The following is a 21,059-nucleotide window of genomic DNA, read 5'->3' on the forward strand; positions in this document are numbered from 1 at the left end:
ATTAAAAAAAAAAAAGAAAAGAAAAAAAAATGTTGAACTCATAGTAACAGAGTAGAAAGGTCATTACCAGAGGCTAGTGAATGGGGGAGAGGGGAGATACTGATCAAAGAGTACAAGCTTTCAGTTGCAAGGTGAATAAACTCTGGAGACCTAATGTACATACAGCATGGTGACTGTACTTGATGGTAATGTATTAACAAGAGAGTGGATAAACAAACGGGTCTGGTCTATCCATAGGCTGGAATATATTCAGGATAAGAAAGAATGAATTATGGATGAGTTTCCTTTTATGAAAGACTTGGGATAGATACAAACTAATCTATGGTGACAGAAGGCAGATCAGTGGAGGCCTAGAGAAAGGTGAATGGGAGGGGCAGAAGGGCGGTAGTAGAGTACACAAGTAAATTTTCAGGGGTGACAAATATGTTTAATTTCTAGATTGTGGTAATAGTTTCACTGATGCATGCATATATATTAATTGTACCTCAATAAAGCTATTAGAAAATAATATATATTTGAGGGGCCCCTGGCTGGCTCAGCCAGAGTGTGTGACTTTTTGATCTTGGGGTTGTGAGTTCAAGCCCCATTTAGGTGTGGCAACCTACTTAAAAAAACAAAAACTTGAAATTTGTTAAGAGAGTAGATTTCGGGGCACCTGGGTGGCTCAGTTGGTTAATTGTGTTAAGTGTCTGCCTTTGGGTCAGGTCATGATCCCACAGCCCTGGGATTGAGTCCCGGGTCAGGCTCCTGCTCAGTGAGAGCCTGCTTTTCTCTTTCCCTCTCCCTCTGCCTACCACTCCCCCTGCTTGTGCTCTCTCTCTCTCTCTGTCAAATAAATAAATAATAAATAAAATCTTAAAAAAATAGAGAGTAGATTTCAGGTATTCTCACCATACCCGCACACCCCCACACAGAGACGGTAACTGTTGGAAGTGTTGAATATGTAAATTAGTTTGTGGTAATTGTTTCACAATGTGTACTTAAATCAAAAGTTCCACATTATATGCTTTAAGTAGATACATTTTATTCCCAAATTAATTACCATATGCTGTATTATTAGTTTCAGAGGTAGAATTCAGTGATTCATCAGTTGTGTATAACACCCAGTGGTCATTGCTTCAAGTGCTCTCCTTCATGCCCGTCACCCAATTATCCCTTACCCCCTACCCATCTCCCCTCCAGCAACCCTCAGTTTGTTCCCCATAATTAAGAGTCTCTTATGGTTTGCCTCCATCTCTGTTTTCCTCTTATTTTATTTTTCCTTCCCTTCCCCTTCATCTGTTTGTTTTCTCAAATTCCACATATGAGTGAAATCATATGGTACTTGTCTTTCTCTGACTCATTTCGCTTAGCATAATACCCACCAGTTCTACCCACGTCATTGCAAATGGCAAGGTTTAATTTTTTTTGATGGCCGAGTAATAAAATATGTACAACTTTAATTAAAAGTGCATGCAGATAAAAACCAGTCAGTATGAAGTCATAGTTCTTTTTTATTCCTGAGTTATACTCCAATACTATTATTATTTTCTTGCTCTAATTGTTTCATTTTTTAGCCATTGGGAGTTTTGTCATCTTGGTTCCTGAGTCCTTCTGACATGCCGTCATCTTTTTCTTTTTAAGTTTTTGAGTACTTCCTCATTTTCTAGCACCAAAAGACTAAAAGGTGCCCCAGACTCATCTTGGGTTTTTTGTGCCCTGACCCTAGATTTAGTCATTTCCTCAAGAAGTTCTGGTTCTTATGCTGCCGCCACTGCCTCCTCCTACTCTTCTTTCTTCTCCTTCTTCTTCTTCTTCTTCTCCTTCTGTCATCTTAACTGTTTTTAAGTGTACAGTTCAGCAGTGTTCATTATAATTATGGCCTTAATATTTGTGACCCTTCCATCCTCGAAGTCATTTGTTGAAACTTTAACCTCCAGTGCGGCTTCGTTCGTTCTTTTGTGATGGGGCCTCTAAATGTTACAGGATTTTTGTCCCCTCAGTGCCCAGGTTCTTGGTCATGCCATTTTGAAGAATGAAGAGGTAGATTAGACGGAGAGTGGTGGGCAGCAAAGCAAAGTTTATTGAGCAAGAGTTTAAAGCTCCTGCGGGGAGGGGGACAGTGAGTGGGTTGCCTCCAGAGTTTCTAAGTTTAGGGCTTTTTTTTTTTTTTTTTTTTTAAAGTTTAGGGCTTTTTATGAGCTCTTTTGCTGAACTATCTTAAGCAATCAGGGTGTGCTGAGTCATGCCAATTAGGGCTTTGGTTACCGATCTGTCTACCTATTAGGTTAATGTCTCTGTGCAGATGCTCTTTTTTTGCTGATGTCTGGGGGCTTATGGCTTCACTGCCCCTTGCCCGTGATATTGACAAATGCTTTTGTGGTTGTCTTATTTTAGGACATTTTGCAGAAGTCATTTCTGCAAAGGCTGCAAAGCAGAATGCTAGCGTAGTCCTGTCAAAGCTGCAAAACAGGATGTCAGTGCTGCTTTATCTTAGCTGTCCTGACTCCATATTTTTTTGCTGGGGACTCTGGCCCTGACTATCTAACTGTCCAACTAAGTCCTAACATAAGGAAGTAACTGAAGTTATATGAGGTCTTGATGCTGGGGTCCTGATCTGATAGAATTAGTGTCCTTATAAGATGAGCCCCCAGAGAGCTTGCTTGCTCTCTTCCTGTACACGTGCACCGAGGAAGGGTCATGGGAGACCACAGTGAGAAGGCCACTGCAACCCAATGGGGGAGTTCTCAGCAGATACCAACCCTGCAGGCAGCTTCATCTTGGACTTCCAGTGTCCAAAACTGTGAGCAAATAAATTTCTGTTGCTTAAGCTACCCCAGCCTGGGGGATTTTGTTATGGCTCTCTAAGCGGACTGATACACGTTCATTCACCTTGTCGTACAACAGAGCTCCAGAAGTTTCTCATCTTGCAGCACTGAAACTATAACTATTAAATAACTCCCTGTTCTTCCCGCTCCCCAGCTCCAGAAATCTCTGTTCCATTTTCTGTTTCTATGAATTGACTACTTTAGATACCTCATATATGTGGAATCATAGAGTATTTGTGTGTGTGTGGGGGATGGGCTTATTTCATTTATCATAATGTCTTCCAGTTTCCTCCATGTTGTAGAGTGTGACACAATTTTCTTCCTTTTTAAGATTGAATAATATCCCATTTTATGTTAGACCACATTTTGTCTCTGTTGTCTTCTTTTTAAGGGCATCAAAATTTGTTCGTCGGGACAGCTAAATTACTGGTAGATCTTTTTGGTTCTGTCAGGCTTTACTTATTTTTTTTTTCTCTGTTCACACTGGTCAACACGGCATCACGTTGGGTCTCTAATCAGCTGTCGGCCTTGCTGGAGACCATCTCAGCGGGGAGGGGGGCTGCTAGGGGCTTGTCCTCTGCCTGTGCAGCCTAGCTCTTAGCCAAGGAGCCCGGTGAATTCCCTTGCTGTTTTTTGGATACCTCTCTCTGCAGTCTCTTGTCAGTTACCCTGCCCTGCAAACCCCAGGCACATATACAGCTCAAAACTTGCACCTGCCTCCTGAGCTTGGTAAGACTGCTGCTCTTAGAATTCAGTTTCCTGCCAAGATGGGATCCGGAGGGAGACAAACCGTAAGACTCTTAATCTCACAAATCAAACTGAGGGTTACCAGGGGTAGGAGGGTAGGGAGAGAGTGGTGGGGTTATGAACACTGGGGAGGGTATGTGCTATGGTGAGTGCTGTGAAGTGTGTAAACCTGGCAATTCACAGACCTGTACCCCTGAGGTTAATAGTACATTATATGTTTATAAAAAAAATTAAAAAATAATTAAAAAAAAAAAAAGAATTCCGTTTCCTGCTTTGGGCCAGAAAGTGACCATGGGTAGTATAATGCCAGGGTGATGCTGGTGCTCACCTTTGTCTGTTTCATTCTCTCAGGGATTGCTGTGCTGCCTGTACTTCTGTGCCTGAAAACAGTTGCTTATGTATTTTGTTATATATAGTTCTTTTTTTTTTTTTTTTAAGAATTTATTTAGTCACTACAGAGAACACAAGCAGGGGGAGTAGCAGGCAGAGGGAGGAGCAGGCTCCCTGCAGAGCAAGGAGCCCCATGCAGGACTTGATCCCAGGACTTGATCCCAGGACTCTGGGATCATGACCTGAGCTAAAGGCAGATGCTTAACCAACTAAGCAACCCAGCCATCCCCATATATAGTTTTTTGGTTGAAGAGCAAATCCAGTCTTACTCTGTCATGGTGGGAAGCAGACAAAAACCTATACTAGGTTTTTTGGTTGTTTTTTTTTTTTTAATTTTTTAAACTTTTATTATTATTTTAAAAGTAATCCCTGGGAGGCTCAAAGCCCCTCAAAGGGGCTCAAACTCATGACCCTGAGATCATGAGTTGCACGCTCTACCAACTGAGAAGCCAGGTGCCCCGGAGCTCTCCTTGTTTTTATTAGTATGCTCTCCCTGCTTTTCATCTCTTTCCTGTCTTGAACTTATGTAGATTTTAATTCCATTTCTGTTTTCCTTACTTTAACTACTTATTAACGTTTCACCTATTAGAAATACATTATTCACCCTTTAGTATGTATTTATTTAATTCGTTCTCCTTATAGCCGTCTTTGCATATAAAAATAAAGGAACAGGGGTGCCTGGGTGGCTCAGTGGGTTAAAGCCTCTGCCTTCAGCTCCCGTCATGGTCCCCGGGTCCTGGGATCAAGCCCCACATCAGGCTCTCTGCTTGGCTGGGAGCCTGCTTCCCTTCCTCTCTCTCTGCCTGTCTCTCTGCCTACTTGTGATCTTTGTCTGTCAAATAAATAAATAAAATCTTTAAAAAAATAAAGGAACAAGGAGAGAAAATTTTATGGAATTTCTGACCCAATGAAGCGTAAAGATTAGAACACAATTGGGAAGATATTTGGGGGAATGTAGGGGTACAGCACATTCACAAAACATATGTCAGGGAAATATTTCATTTTTCCCATGATGCCAGGCACATGCAACCAACAGTCAATTTCTCTTGTCATCTATCACTAACCAAAAGCTCTAAGAAACGATGAAAATGGTCCCATTTGGCATGCATCTATTTTCTCAAAAGGAAACAAAGCAAATATAAAATCTGAGATAAATTCATAGCTAAGAACACTGTCATTTTTATTCCAGTTTCTACAATTGAAATTGCTGGACTTCAGAGCAACTTTTCCTTGTTTAAATAGACTGAGTGAGGTGGGAATCAATATGTATTTAATGAGTATCTAGAGAGAGTGCTGAGGCAGAAAAAAAATCATAGTTTTGAATATTAATTTCTATTTATTTATTTATTAAAGATTTTATTCATTTATTTGAGAGAAAGAGAGAATGAGAGAGAGAGCATGAGAAGGGGAAGGGTCAGAGGGAGAAGCAGACTCCCTGCCAAGCAGGGAACCTGATGTGGGACTGGATCCCAGGATTCCAGGATCATGACCTGAACCGAAGGCAGTCACTTAACCAACTGAGCCATCTAGGCTCCCCTAGAATATTAATTTCTTTCTTTTTTTTTAAGATTTTATTTATTTGACACACAGAGATCACAAGTAGGTAGAGAGGCAGGCAGAGAAAGGGAGAAGCAGGCTCCCCTCCGAGCAGAGAACCCCATGCGGGGCTCAATCCCAGGACACTGGGATCATGACCTGAGCGGAAGGCAGAGGCTTTAACCCACTGAGCCACCCAGGCGCCCCTAGAATATTAATTTCTTAATCAGTTGCAGATTTTGAGCCATTTCCTGAAAAACTGCTTCTGTCTTTATCATACTGGGCCATTTGAAAAAAAAAAAAAACCAACTTGAAAACCTTCAAATTTCCTGCTCGCAGTTGAGACATCGGGTTGTTCCCTCACTGACATGTGTCTTTTCACACTTCGTAAATTTTACTCTCTCAACTGAATGCGAATGATATTAGATGGAGATAATGGACAATGTTATTTATTCTGCGTTTCCATTGTCTACTGAACCTCAAACCCAGAATGACTGCAGACCACAGCAAAAAGGTGAGTTAATCAAGTTAGTGTGCAAAACAATGCACAGTGCCCATAGACTAAGGGATGAATGGAAGGTAGAATAAGTTTGGAGTAGAGGATGCAGAAAAGTGGATGGTAATTTGAGGGAATACATCTGGTTCAGTTTGAAGTCCAGACTGGGGGTATGAAAATCTGGTATATGGTCATGGATCTACTCTTAGTTCTTAGGTAAAGTCTTTTCTAACTGTTCACTTCTAAGGTCTCATTTATGAAAGCCAAGCTAAGGCTGTTTAAGTTCTAAGTATCTCTGTTTTTCTGATTTTGAAATTGGGAGAAAGACACCAGTAACTTTGCTAATGGATAATAGTAAGAGTTTGTCAGAAAAGAAACTGATTCACGTTCTCTAGGTTTCCCTCCCACAGTACTGCACGAGAGTGACGGGAGTAGGAAGAAGGCATTAAGAATATTACAAATAAGTATTCCCAGTGACTCTTCGGGGGATTTGAGGATGAAAAAGATATTTTTACATAGAGCCGTGAAAAAACACTTTCTGGGATAGACAGATTATAGTATAAGAGCCAAAATTAATATTTGTTTTTTTATCTTAGGCAATACACTCCCATAAAGTATGTTTTTTAGGGCGACTTCACCAGCTTTCTCTCTTTTGCTACATAATCTTATTATTATAATTTTTAGTGTTGTTCTTTGAAAGCATTACTATAATTTGCTACATCATTCTAGTATACTTGGACATTTATTTATTTCCATTACTCTAATTTATATGGCATTGGATATTTTCATTTATATGAAGATTTCTTTTGGTTTAATTCTGTACCAATTTCTAAGGAATAGGAACGTTAAGTTAAAGGAATCTACATTCTAAAGTTTAAGGGCAAGATCACACAGGTGGTGGTAAGTTGGAACTTGAATATAATTATTTTGATTTCTAGGCAAGTAGTTTTTTATTTATATACAGTCCACATTGCCCATTCCTGTTTGCTGCCAGTATGCTCATTTCCACCCCAGCTTTCCAGGGTACCATATTTGGGAAGAGGCAAATAGACTAGGAGCTTTAAAATTACATTAAAAATCTCTTTACAAAATTATTACATGTTTGTTATGGAAAATAGGGAACACATGAAAGCAGATAAAAGAAAATAAAAATCACTAATAATTTTACAACAATGTGGTGATTATTACTGTTACTATTTTGATCTATTTTTGCCTGTCTGTGCAATGTACTGTATGTACTCTACTAAAAGCCTTTTAGTATGTATATTTCTAAAGTAAATTTTAAAAAAATTAAAAATTTCATGAATTGTGTTACACAAATGCAATTAGGTTTTGGTACCTCTTTTCATTTTGCGTAACATCTAAAATAATTTATTCCATTAAATATTTTACATAGTAAAAATGTATTTTCTATTCTTTTTTTTTTTAAGATTTTATTTATTTATTTGTCAGAGAGCTCATAAGCAGGGGGAGCGGCAGGCAGAGGGAGAAACAGGCTCCCTGCTGAGCAAGGAGCCCTATGTGGGACTTGTAAGCCAAAGGCAGAGGCTTACCCAACTGAGCCATCAAGGCATCCTGAAAATGTATTTTCTTAAATTTTAAAAAGGATTTAAATTTATTTATTTGACAGACAGAGATCATAAGTAGGCAGAGAGGCAGGCAGAGAGAGAGGAGGAAGCAGGCTCCCCACTGAGCAGAGAGCCCGATGTGGGGCTCGATCCCAGGACCCTGAGATCATGACCAGAGCCAAAGGCAGAGGCTTTAACCCACTGAGCCACACAGGTGTCCCGAAAATGTATTTTCTTTTTTAAGATTTATTTATTTATTTATTTGACAGAGAGAGATCACAAGTAGGCAGAGAGGCAGGCAGAGAGAGAGAGGTAAGCACGTTCCCCACTGAGTAGAGAGCCCGATGCAGGGCTCGATCCCAGGACCCTGGGATCATGACCTGAGCCGAAGGCAGAGGCTTTAACCCACTGAGCCACCCAGGGGCCCCGAAAATGTATTTTCTTATGTCACTAGAAATCTAGTGTTTTTGGATGTATCAGTCCAAATATTTATCATGCGAACCTCTTTCATTTTAAAGATACCTCTCACTATAAATTTTTTTCTTTTTTTTTTTAAAAGATTTTATTTATTTATTTTAGAGTGAGAGAAAAAGAGGCCAAGAAGGGAGAGGAGTAGAAGTAGAGGGACAAGCAGACTCCATGCTAAGTGCAGAGCCCAACAGGGGACTGGATCCCGTAGTCCTGGGATCATGACTTGAGCAGAAATCAAGAGTTGACCTAACTAAGTTGACCAGGCACTCCTCACTATGAATTTCTTGGTTTTAAGAAGTTCAGAATGCCAAAATAAATTTTAAAAAAAGTGGCTGGGAGTGGGGCCCTGGGTGGCTCAGCTGGTTAGGTATTTGACTCTTGATTTTGGCTCAGGTCTTGGTCTCAGGGTTGTGGGATTGAACTCCCTTTGAGGCCCCATGGTGGACATGGAACCTGCTTAAGCTTCTCTATTTCTCCCTCACTTAGCAACAACAAAAAAGAAGTTCAGAATGCTTCATGGATATAAACATATGTCTACAGGGTAATTGATCTAAAATTTAAGTGGTAAAGTGAGGTCCCAAATAGAATTCATTTCCAAATTTCCAAATTAAAGTTTACCAGATAAATGGGTCAAAGCTGGTACTTAAATTCTTACTTTATATATTTTTGTTCTTTACCCATAACTCCTACATTGTCAGACTGTGAGACCACTATGATTCTGAAATGAAAATTTGGGTAAGAAAAATTTCCATTTTCTAAATGAAGGTAAATAGCATTCTTATATGTAACATATTTAATATGAAGTAGTGTTCCATCCTTAAACATATCAAACTAAATTCATTGTTTTTTCAGTAATGACAGTTTACAAAGCATTTCTGAGATGCAGGTTATTTTATTTTTATTTAAGTTGTAGTTATTTAAATTTTGAGTAAGTAATATGCCCATATGGTTCAAAATTCAGAAGAAAACAAGGTAAAAATTGTCCCTCTTATTTTTGTCTTAAGTGACCTATTTCCCCTCCCCAGAGGCAAACAACATTATCAGATTCTTATGTCTACTTAAAAAGATACTAGCGTACATTGTTCTGCAGAGTGTTTCTTTCCCTGAACCATATATCTTGAAAATCACTCCATATCTGTAAAAAAAAAAAAACCAAAACATGTCTTTATTCCTTTGTTAGAAGTTATATATTCACTTTATGGCTATATCAAATTATATTTGACTGGTCTATAACATTTTCTCCTAAAAATACTGTTGCCATGAATTGGCATATAAATATGACATTTTGTGCATGGATGAGTACCTGTAGGAAAAAAATCCTCAAAAGAGAAATTGCTGGATCAAAGGATAAATGCCTTTGCAATTTTCGTAGACATTGCCAAATTGTCCTTCAAAGAGGTTGTACCAATTAATATTTTCACCACTAAAGCATGAAACTGTAAGTCACAATTTCAAACGAAAAAAGTGTTTTTTTTTGTTTGTTTGTTTGTTTGTTTTAAGATTAATTTATTTGGCTACCTGGGTGACTCAATCAGCTGGGGCCCTGCTTTCAGCACAGGTCATGATCCCAGGGTTCTGGGATTGAGTCCCGCATCCGCTCCTTTCTCGGTGAGGAGCCTACTTCTCCTTCTTACCCTCCCCCTGCTTGTGCGTTCTCTCTCACTCTCTCTTTTTCTCTCAAATAAATAAAATCTTTAGAGAAAAATAAAGATGAATTTGTATATTTTGAGGGGGAGGGACAGAAGGAGAGAGAGAAAATCCTGAGGCAGACTCCCCGCTGAGAGGGGAACCTGGCATGGGGCTTGATCCCAAGACCCTGAGAATCATGACCTAAGCTGAAATTGAGTTGACTGCTTAACAGACTGAGCCATTCAGTGCCTGAAGAAAAAAGTATTCTTTTTTTTTTAAAGATTTTATTTATTTCTGAGAGAGAGAGAGAGAGAGTGAGCATAAGCAGGGGGAGCAGTGAGGGGCCTCAGTGAAGCAGGGAGCCTGATGCAGGACCGATCCCAGTACCCTGGGATCACAACCAACCAGAAGGTAGATGCTTAACCAACTGAGCCATCCAGGCGCCCCAAGAAAAAAGTATTCTTAACTTGATAAATATAGGATGTTTCCTGATAAAGATGTGGGTTGTCACTCTAGACTTTAGAGCAAATCCCTAATATCTAGCAAAGAAAGTTTTAGGGCCTAGGTCTCAGTTCTCACTAGGCCAAATTTGTTCAAGACTCCAGATAGGGGCGCCTGAGTGGCTCAGTGGGTTAAGCCGCTGCCTTCGGCTCAGGTCATGATCTCAGGGTCCTGGGATCAAGCCCCGCATCGGGCTCTCTGCTCAGCGGGGAGCCTGCTTCCCTCTCTCTCTCTCTCTGCCTGCCTCTCTATCTACTTGTGATCTCTCTCTCTCTGTCAAATAAATAAATAAAATATTTAAAAAAAAAAAAAAAAGACTCCAGATAGCCTTCCTTTGCCTTTTCTTGTCCTTCAACTTTTATTCTAACTCAGGATTTTGTTTTGGATTCTCTTCTTGCAGTTTCTTCTTCCAGGTTCCCTCTCTCATACCAGGTGGCAATAGGTTTGGGACTTCTGAACATCATTTTTGTGTGTCTCCTGCTTGTCCAATGGATTCACTGCCAGGGTAAGTACTAACTTAAGTCAAAATCTTTTGTTTTGCCTCTTTTTAAAAAAAAAGTTTACTTATTTAAGTAACCTCTACACTCAGTGTGGGGCTCGAACTCATGACCTGAGATCAAGAGTTGCATGCTTTTCTGACAGAATCAGCCAAGTATCCCTAATTTACCTATATTGTGTTATAAAAGCAATATAATATAACAGAAAATTTGGAAAATGAAAATGCCAACGAAATAAATCATCAGTTGTACACAGCATTTCCTGACTGTCACCTCCTAGTCTTTGACTACATGCATTTGTAGAAATACTTGTTCTTTTGACAGACAGAGATCACAAGTAGGCAGAGAGGCAGGCAGAGAGAGAGGAGGAAGCAGGCTCCCTGCTGAGCAGAGAGCTCGATGCGGGGCTCGATCTCAGGACCCTGGGATCGTGACCTGAGCTGAAGGCAGAGGCTTTAACCCACTGAGCCACCCAGGCGCCCCCAGAAGTACTTGTTCTTTTAACAAAGAATATCACACCCTCTAAAATCTTCCTCACCTTTTTTTTTAAAGTAAGACTAAGTATAGTTCTAATCCTTGGATGCTTATAATCCATATATTGTTTTTTAATTATATTATGTCATAAACACTTTCCTAATACCATATTTATTATGACAATAAAGTTAAAATTGTACTATTTAGGTATTGTATTTAACTTTTCACATAATAGATACATCAAATTTTAATTAAATATATTCTGATATTTTTTCAACTAGAGAGGGCTTTCACAATGTTTGAAGTGAAATTTTCTAGATTTAATTCTTCTAGGTCATTAACTATGATGATCCAGAAAGCCCTCGGTTTATTGTTTCACAATCCAGAGTCCTGACTTAAGTTTATGTTATCTGAAGAGGATTGTTAGTGACAGATGATTGTTTTACAGACTTTATTCATTAGGACTCTAATCCTAATCTAAGGGTTCAGCCCTAGGACCTCTACCTCAGACCCAAATCCTTTGACAGAAAGAGACTTCAAGAAAGTTGGGAATTTCTCATTCAGGCTGGGTAATGTCACGGTTGTATGGAAAAAGCATGAATTTATATAGTGCCAACTTTGTAGCTTAATCTCCAGAACCCTATATTGGTCCCATGTCAAGCCACAGAAAGGGCCTAATTTTGACATTTTTAAAAAAAGACGGCCTTGGGGCGCCTGGGTGGCTCAGTGGATTAAGCCGCTGCCTTCGGCTCAGGTCATGATCTCAGGGTCCTGGGATCGAGCCCCGCATCGGGCTCTCTGCTCTGCAGGGAGCCTGCTTCCTCCTCTCTCTCTGCCTGCCTCTCTGCCTACTTGTGACCTCTCTCTCTGTCAAATAAATAAATAAAATCTTAAAAAAAAAAAAAAAAAAGACGGCCTTTGCTTTTTAACCCCCAAATCTAGATGAGGTATACAACCCATTATGCAGTCATATATCCACACGTGCTCATTTGCTATAATGGCTCCTGTGTGCCTGTTGTGACATAGTGCCTGTGAGGAGTTTATACAAATATGTTTTATGAAAGTAGAAAATCAATAGAATTATGGAATCTTGGCTGAAATGACCTTGAAAGCTTATTTGGTTTCCCTTCATTTTCACAGAACTATAATCCACCCATTTTTAAAAAGATTTTACTTATTTGTTTGAGAGAGAGAGTGAGCACAAGGCAGGGAGAGGGACAAAGGGAGAGGGAGAGGCAGACTCCCTGTTGAGCATGACCTCAACATGGAGCTTATTCCCAAGACTCCAAGATCATGACCTGAGCTGAAGACAGATGTTTAAGGCAGACATTTAACTGACTGAGCCATGGAAGCACCCCCCCCCCCCCACTTTTAAAAGATATAATCTGGCCATTTTAACCTTTTAAAAAAATATATTTATTTATTTATTTATTTATTTATTTATTTGATAGACAGAGATCACGAGTAGACAGAGAGTCAGGCAGAGAGAGAGGGAAGCAGGCTCCCCGCTGAGCAAAGAGCCAGATGTGGGGTTCAATCCTAGGACCCTGAGATCATGACCTGAGCCGAAGGCGGAGGCTTAATCCACTGAGCCACCCAGGTGCCCCTAATCTGGCCATTTTAAAGGAGTGAGAATGTTCTGTATTTAAAAGAGCCCTGTGAAGAAATTACATCACTTCCAACTTTAGCATCTGATATCCTTCTCTGTCAGAAACTTTTGTTCAATAAATAATTTTTGCTGAAGTGTTAAGTCTTTTATCTAATATCTAATGATGACAATCACATTTGTGATAAAAGATAAAACAGTCTAGTTAAGTTTGCTTTTTCTAGTTTCTGTCCTTTTGCATTATCATGTGGTATCAGGTTAAGGTTGTCTATTTTGGAAGATTTGGCCTGATTTCAGTGATGTATATTACGCAGTTACACAGCGTGTGCACTAAGCCTACATAGAAAATGGACAGATACATATAATGCAGATGCTTAGTTATTTTATGTGGTATGAGGACAGCAGACGTGCATAAGGATCTCTAGCACAAGTGATGTACTCTGTCCACGGTCCTCCGCCAGGCTGTATCCATATCCTTACCTGCTTTAGTCCTAGTCACATGTTTAAGTGGTGGAACGCACAAGAGTATTGAGAATGCTCGACATCACGAAGATTTTAATTCGAGGCTAGGCATTGTTGTGCCTTTCTCTAAACCTCAGTCTGAAAGGTGGTGGGGCAGGGAAGACAGGGCGACCACCATGCTCTATGTATCTCCCATTTCGTTTCCAAGACTGAGTGGTCCATAAAGATGTGAACCAGGTCCTCTTCCTTTCCAGGTTCCAGTCGTACCAGTTGTGCCAGTTGTTGCAGTTGTCCAGACCTCTTCATGAAGAATGGTAACTACTGTTATTACTTCTCAGTGAAGAAAAAAGACTGGAATTCTAGCCTGGAATTCTGCCTGGCTAAAGATTCACATCTCGCTGAGTTCACAGACAAACAAGAAATGGTAAACATAAACATTTAGCAAATGGTTGTTTTGTTGGTGAATGCTGTTCCAATGTATTGTGTATTCTCTTCTGAGGAAAAAAAGGAACACTCTTCTCCTTCCCTATCCTCTCTCCTCTTTCCCTTCCTTCCTCCCCCTCTACCCCTGCTCCTTCCTTACTCTTTCTCTGCTTGACCCCGCAGCCCTCAGGTATGGAAACCTAGATGTTTGCGTACTCCTGTATGTGTGTCTATGTGTGTGCTGGAGGTGGAAGGATGGTGACTATTACAGATAGGAATTAGGCCTGAAATACAGGTCTAAAGAAAAGAAAGCATTAGAGCCAGAAACATACGGATCCAACAACAAGGAGACAGCAGATTGCTGTGCAACAGCTGGTGGAATTTGGGAGGGAGCAGAAGAGAGAGAGATCATGGGAACAGAGAATGTGGCAAGGGCTTCAGTGCCTTTTTCAGTGATTTCCCTTCATTTATTGGAATCCAGTAAGTTCTAGGCTAGGAAACATTTGGGGTTGAGGAGTAGGGCATGAGGAGGAAGCAGTTCCAGAGAGCTGGAAAAGAAGAAAGGAAAGTTCTCTGTGTGTGTGTGTGTGTGTGTGTGTGTGTGTGTGTGAGAGAGAGAGAGAGACAGAGAGACAGAGAGACAGAGAGAAAGAGAGAGAAAGAGATATCGTAATCTCCTTGCAGGGCTAAGCTGGTGGGCTCCACTTCCTACATGCCTCTCAAATCCTTCCTGTCCATCCAGTAGTCTCCTGGAGGAGAGCTCTTTATTAATCCTAAAGCATCTTAAGGTAGTATAAGGAATTGATATCCTGAGATAACCTGAAACAAAAATCAAATTCTAACTTGTCAGTGTAAATAATGTATACAAAGAAAATAAATCCTAGTTAGGTTTTTAGTGCTAATTTCATGTTGAGTTTTTGTGTGTTGATATTGTTTTATATGTTTTCTTTTGGGTAGAATTAATTCATAGAGAACAGTTTATTAAGAATTAAACTATAACTTGTTATTTGCAATGACATGGCTGGAACTAAAGGGTATTATACTAAGCAAAATAAGTCAATTAGAGAAAGACAATTATCCTATGATCTCACTGATATGTGGAATTTGAGAAACAAGGCAGAGGATCATAGGGGGAGAGAGGAAAAAATATAACAAGATGAAACCAGAGAGGGAGACAAACCACAAGAGACTCCTAATCCCAGGAAACAAACTGAGGGTTGCTGGAGGGGAGGCATGCAGGGGGCTGGGGTGGCTGGGCAATGGACATTGGGGAGGGTATGTGCTATGGCGAGCTCTGTCAGTTGTGTAAGACTGATGAATCACAGACCTGTACCCCTGAAACAAATAATACGTTATATGTTAATAATAATAATAAAAAAGAGAAGGATAAGGAAGAAAAAAAAAGAAACTATAACGATTATAACAACATTGTATGGTGACAGATGTTAACTACTTTTGTAGCATTGTGTACCCAGAGTTGTCCAATCACTACATTCTACATCTGAAACTAATGTAATATTGGGTGTCAACTATACTTCAATTAAAAAAAAAAAAGAACTCAATTATATTAACATTCTTTGGGGAAATTCAGAGAAATAACTACTCTAAAGCCGATGAGGAGAACATACAGTCCCAAAATTGTGTAACTTTCTATTTTAAGAAAAGATTAAAACATCTAGATTTCTTTTTTCTGTTGAAAGAGGAATAGTCATTCCTTTGAAATTCTTTATTTCCCCCCTAAAGATTTATTTATTTATTAGACAGAGACACAGCAAGAGGGAACATAAGCAGGGGGAATGGGAGAGAGAGAAGCAGGCTTCCCGCTGAGCAGGGAGCCCAATGCAGGGCTCTATCCCAGAACCCTGGAATCATGACCTGAGCCAAAGGCAGACACTTGACTAAGCCACCCAGGTGCCCCCGTTCCTTTGAAATTCTGCATAGAATCTAATTCCAAATCGGTCTGTCCCTGTTACTTCCTTTTCTTTTATGCCTTCCATAAACTAGATGGTAGGATGCATTGGGGTCTATTCGTTAGATATCTGAGATCTTGGCTTTGTGGCATCTGATCATAATAGCCTTGCTTTCTGGACCTTTTGCAGCAACTGCTGTTCTCACTCTGATAGATCTGTGTCTGAAGACTTGAGCTGACCAATGTCAATAGCAGAAGTGAGCAAAGAGCTTGAAACATTGCAGGAACCGTGCTGATAAACAGAATAGTGAGTCATAATGTGAGACAATGCCCAGAGGCAGTGTGGTGTAGCAGCTATTACAAATGAGTCTGTGTGATAAAAAGAGGGGAGGAGGACAGGGGCTACTGCTCAGAGTATCTGGGGCTTGGAATATTTCTGATTCTCAGCGCTTCCCCAACGGAATGGAGTGGTATTAGAGGGATTTTTGTCTGTCTTTCTTTACTTTCCCTGAGTCTTGCCTCTGCTGTCAAGTAAGCTGAAGAGAGTTAGTTTGGCTGCATTTCCAAAACCTGTTTATTTTCTCATAAGGCCCCTTGGTTCAAGGTGATGCCGGAGAGGGTAGCATGCCCCTGAGAGAGTTAATAGCAGTCAGATGGGTTTCGCTTCTGACCTTCCTAGGGAACCTTGCTCGATTCTCGGGTCTAATTCTTTTTCTTGCCCCCAGATTTTGTCAGATTCTATGGCTTGACTTCTGTCTGATCTGCTGAGCCTCCTGTATTAGTGACATTATTCTTTTGTTCTCAAGGCAAGATTTATATTCTATTTTAAGGTATGCCTGATATTCCTAGTGTCATACTTCGGACTAAACAGCTGCTAGAAGAGCATACGGGTCTATTAAGATGGAAAGTTTTCAAACTGGGATTCCACTGGTGGAGAACACTTCTAGAGAATTAGTTTGCTATATGCAAAGGTCAACCTTTTAAAGTCACTCACAGAAATATTGTACTTGATACATCTTGCACATGCTGAAAACTGAGATGACTTTTCCCATTAATTGTCTGCTGTGCTTTTTTTTATTCATGTTTAAAAAATTATTTGAAGTTGAAATCTGGAATGTACCTTATAGGATTTAAATCTATTTAAAGTAGTGAGATGCTCACTTATTATCTTTTTTTCTATCTTGGACTTAAATATTTATTTTATTTTTGAGAAAATAATAAAATGGAAATTGAATCACTCCGTTATTTCTTCAGTTTTCTGTTTACATGATGGCATTGACTCTGTTGTTTTTCTTGCTCTTTTGAATTTATCTTTAGATCTTTAGGTATATTCATGTTCTTGATTTTTGTTGCCATGTTTTTCCGTTAGGCTCAGTTCATTTAGGATGTTAGCATTTGCTTTTAGGGTTTTTTTTTGTTGTTGTTGTTTTTGTTGTTTTGGGTTTTTTTTAGCCGCACCCTCGGCCAGCTCACAAGAACCAGCCGCTTCTGGCTCTGCACTTCTCTTAACCTTTGTTATAGTTGTTGGTAAGTTATCTTGAAATAAACCCTTATTGATCAGAAAGTTCCCCGTGGAAATACTTTGGTTTCTTTAAAGGTATTCCAATGCTCCTAACCCTGTGACATCTTTCTTCCTTATTATCATAATCATTATATCACCAGGCTCTTGTTTTAACAACCTCTCATTCAGCCTTCACCCTCTTCCCTGTCAGAGTTTATGACTCTGTCCCTATCTTCCTCCTGAACTTTTGATATTGGCTTTTCTTTGTTTTTAGGATTTACATCTAAATATAATCAGGGCTTCCTTCTTTGGATACTACAATACAAACACTATGGTAAGGTGGTCACTTTCCCCCATATTTTAAGTAACAGAAAGGGCTTTTTTGGTGTCTTTGAGACAGTCACAAGTTGGTTTTTACTACCTTGCTTTACTAGCTACGTGAACTCGAGAAATTTTCTTACCCTCTGTGACTCTCAGTTTCCTCAGGTATGAAGTAGAGAAAGTTCTTTCCAGAATTATTATGATATTAAATGAGAAAATCTGTGTGGAATTTCCTTTAACATATAGGAATCACTTAATTTTAGTTTTTCTTCTTTTCTACTTTAATTCTCCTTGTCACTCAAAATGAAGCCTAAAGTCAAAATAACTTGTTTTTCTCTTATGTCTCCCAAGATGTGAAATTTCAATAAATATGTATCACAAAATAAATTATGACTTGTCGAACTAAGCATTTTTGTTATGAGGATATCTGAAATATGTTAGAAGATGCAAAGAAAGCCTGGAAACAGGGTGATGGTAGGAGAACTGTTGAACTCTGGAGCTGTTATAGGCTGATAATGTCTATGTTTTTGTCACGCTTCCTTCATAAACAGAACGAGCAGCAGCTGTGACCTTCACACCTTCACACCAAAAGTGTAGGTGTGGTAGATAGGTTAAGATCTCTCTCAATATCTTTTTTTTGGTTCACATTTTACAGAATTGTGATAAAATGTATGCAAAACATAAAACATACCGTTTTAACCATTTCCAAGTGTACAATTAAATGGCATTAAGTATAGTCACATTGTTTTTCAACTGTCACCACTGTTCCTCTCCAGAACTTTTCTTCATCCCAAAGCAAAACTCTGTACCCGTTAAACACTTAACTCCCCATTTCCCCTTCCCCAACCCCTGGTAACCACTGTTCTACACTTTGTGTCTCTGAATTTGCCTATTACGTCCTTTTGTATCTGGCTTCTCTCACTGACCATGTTTTCAAGGTCCATTCATGCTGTAACATGTATCAGAATTTCATTCCTTAGAAATTCCATAGAATGGCTGAATAATAGTCAATTACATGGATATATCACATTGTGTTTATCCATTCATCTGTCAATGGACAGTCTCATTGTCTTTTAAAGAGAGTGCTCTGGTTTACACAGCAAGTCTTAATTTATTTTTAGTATTGTGCACAATCACAAAATTATAGGGAACATTCATATCAATATTAAACTCTAGTAATTTGTAGCCTGTCAAATTTTCCTTTGATATATTTTAATGTATCTGCGTGTTTTTATACGATACTAATTGCTGTCTGTAAACTATAAGGTATCTGAAAGTCTGGAAACATAGGATAAACTTATTTTTAAGTAGTATATTAGTTACATTTTCAAGTAATGTGCTCAGTATGGTTGTCACTCAACCTCTAGATATGTTTTTAGGCAAATCTCCTCTAAATTTAAAACAATAGATCCCAGTTGATTTTAGATATTATGGGTGATCTGTATTGTACTTTTTTTTTTTCAAATTAATAACTACATCCATTGCTTTAAATACCTTACACGAGGGGCGCCTGGGTGGCTCAGTGGGTTAAACCACTGCCTTCGGCTCAGGTCATGATCTCAGGGTCCTGGGATTGAGTCCCTCATTGGGCTCTCTGCTCCACGGGGAGCCTGCTTCCCCCTCTCTCTGCCTGCCTCTCTGCCTACTTGTGATCTCTGTCTATCAAATAAATAAATAAAATCTTTAAAAAAAATGTTTAAAAAAATAAATAAGTATCTTACATGAAAAGGTGTCCAGGGATTGAAGAAAAATAAATTAATGATATTATTTAGAAATATAACAGATACATTTATAACAGATATATATATATTTAAAAATATATTTATCCTATGTTTCCGGGTTTTTTGGACACCTTATATTTATGTTCTGCTTTCATCATATAACATTGTTTCCTTACTGTTTTTTCCAAACATTTAAAAATTATTGTAGGTATTTATTTTTTATGGCTCTGCATTATTCTCTTATTGCTTATCTATTTTTCTTATCTTAGACAACATTTTTCTTATTTCTAATTTTTATTCATTTAAAGCACATTTATATGAATTATTTCTCTTGAAGTCATTTTTTAAGGATATAGTTCCTAAGATTAGATGAGCCAATTGAAGATATGACCAAGTAACTTTGACATATTATTAGTTTATTTCCATAAGGATTGAAGTAACTTAGATATATCCTGTAAGCCATGTTAGTTTGGTAGTTTAAGGAGTATGTTCTATGCCTTAATAATATTTAAGTTATAATTTAAAAATATTGCTTGCAAAGGTATGTGGGTATATAAGCATAAATACTGATCTAAAAATAAAAGAAAGAAAAAGAAAGAAAAATATATCTGATTTTATCTGTTTGAGCTCTGTCTTCATTTTCCTTTTAGGTTTTGCATTTTTTTCTCTCTAAAATAAGACCAAACATCACAAACTCTAAAGTAAATACAACAAACCTGAGTCCTTTCGTTTATACCCACGCTCTGGAGGACGAGGATTCTGAGTCAACACCCTTGTTTATGCTTCTGTGCTGCTTCTACACACACACACACACACACACACACACACGCACGCACACATGCACTTAGTCCATGAGTACACAGAGCATTGATAATTACAGTCTGGTTTTGAGGTTTATTCTGAGTGGGATAATAAAATTTTCACTCTCCAACCTCACCAGTGAGAAATGGTAAACTGGTCTGATATGTGACTTAAAATTGTGTGGGTTGAGAGAGTAGTAAATTAGTGCAGGGTTGGCATTTGTATGTGGGCACTATCTAATCCCAGCTCCTCAGACTCTACCTGAGGTTTTTGGTTTTTTTTTAAAGATTTTTATTTATTTATCTGACAGAGATCATAAGTAGGCAGAGAGGCAGGCAGAGAGAGAGAGAGAGGAGGAAGCAGGCTCCCCGCTGAGCAGAGAGCCCGATGTGGGGCTCGATCCCAGGACCCTGAGATCATGACCTGATAGAAGGCAGAGGCTTAACCCACTGAGCCACCCAGGCACCCCTCTACCTGAGGTTTTTGAGCAAGTCTTTGTTCATTTCTGTGCTTTATCAGCCATCCCTCTACCCTTGAAATAAAGGGAAGAAAGAAAGAGACTGTTTTTCTTGCCATGTCCAGAGGAATGAGGACAAATTCATTTTTTCCATTTTAAATAATCCTTTAAAGCAACTTGGTTAAAAACTGCATGAAAAGTTTCAAGCTATTCTGGAAATTAAGACATCATTTCATCTCTCTTACCTTTCCCTGACTCTTCAGTTTATCTCCCTACCCCCAACATATATAAGTAAGTACTCCATGGGGGTAAAGTAAAAAGGGAAGAGCATTTGTGTTCAAAAGGTTTTAATTTCTTGGGACACAAGACTTATCTTTATATTCCTTAATTCTGTAAATATTATTAAATAATATTAGATAATTAAATAATTTCATATATCTTCATAGGCAGTGGGGATACAGAGTAATAAAAAATCCTTGCTATTATGGTGCTTACATTTTAATTAGAGGAAAGACATACAACAAACAAGTAAATAAATGCGGTGATATATGTTTTGAAGAAAATGAAACATTGTGATAGTGAATGTAGGTACTGCTTTATATTGACCGGCAAGGAAGGCCTCTTTAAGGAGGCAACACTTGAGATGAGACCTAGGCCTGAATGACAGCCATGTAAAAACCTAGGGAAAGGGTATTCTAGGCAGAGGGAAAAGCTATGTAAAGACCCTATGTAAAGTTCTAGT

General features: G+C 38.9%; 1 protein-coding gene across 3 annotated transcripts in view; it reads left to right on the top strand.

Moving 5' to 3' along the window:
- Positions 1-21,059, top strand: part of KLRG1 (killer cell lectin like receptor G1) — an 84,660-nt gene that overhangs the window by 18,531 nt on the left and 45,070 nt on the right. For 2 of the 3 annotated variants that reach the window (XM_046010675.1, XM_046010674.1), the window contains exons 2-4: positions 5,711-5,994; positions 10,546-10,650; positions 13,439-13,608. In XM_046010675.1, coding sequence (XP_045866631.1) covers positions 5,907-5,994; positions 10,546-10,650; positions 13,439-13,608 — 363 coding nt within the window. In that variant the 5' untranslated portion in view covers positions 5,711-5,906. Of the gene's footprint in view, positions 1-5,710; positions 5,995-9,604; positions 9,624-10,545; positions 10,651-13,438; positions 13,609-21,059 lie in introns of those variants that run through there. The other variant, XM_046010676.1, reaches the window with a different exon arrangement.

The sequence above is a fragment of the Meles meles genome, chromosome 7 (assembly GCF_922984935.1).
Source record: "Meles meles chromosome 7, mMelMel3.1 paternal haplotype, whole genome shotgun sequence".
NCBI lineage: Eukaryota > Metazoa > Chordata > Mammalia > Carnivora > Mustelidae > Meles > Meles meles.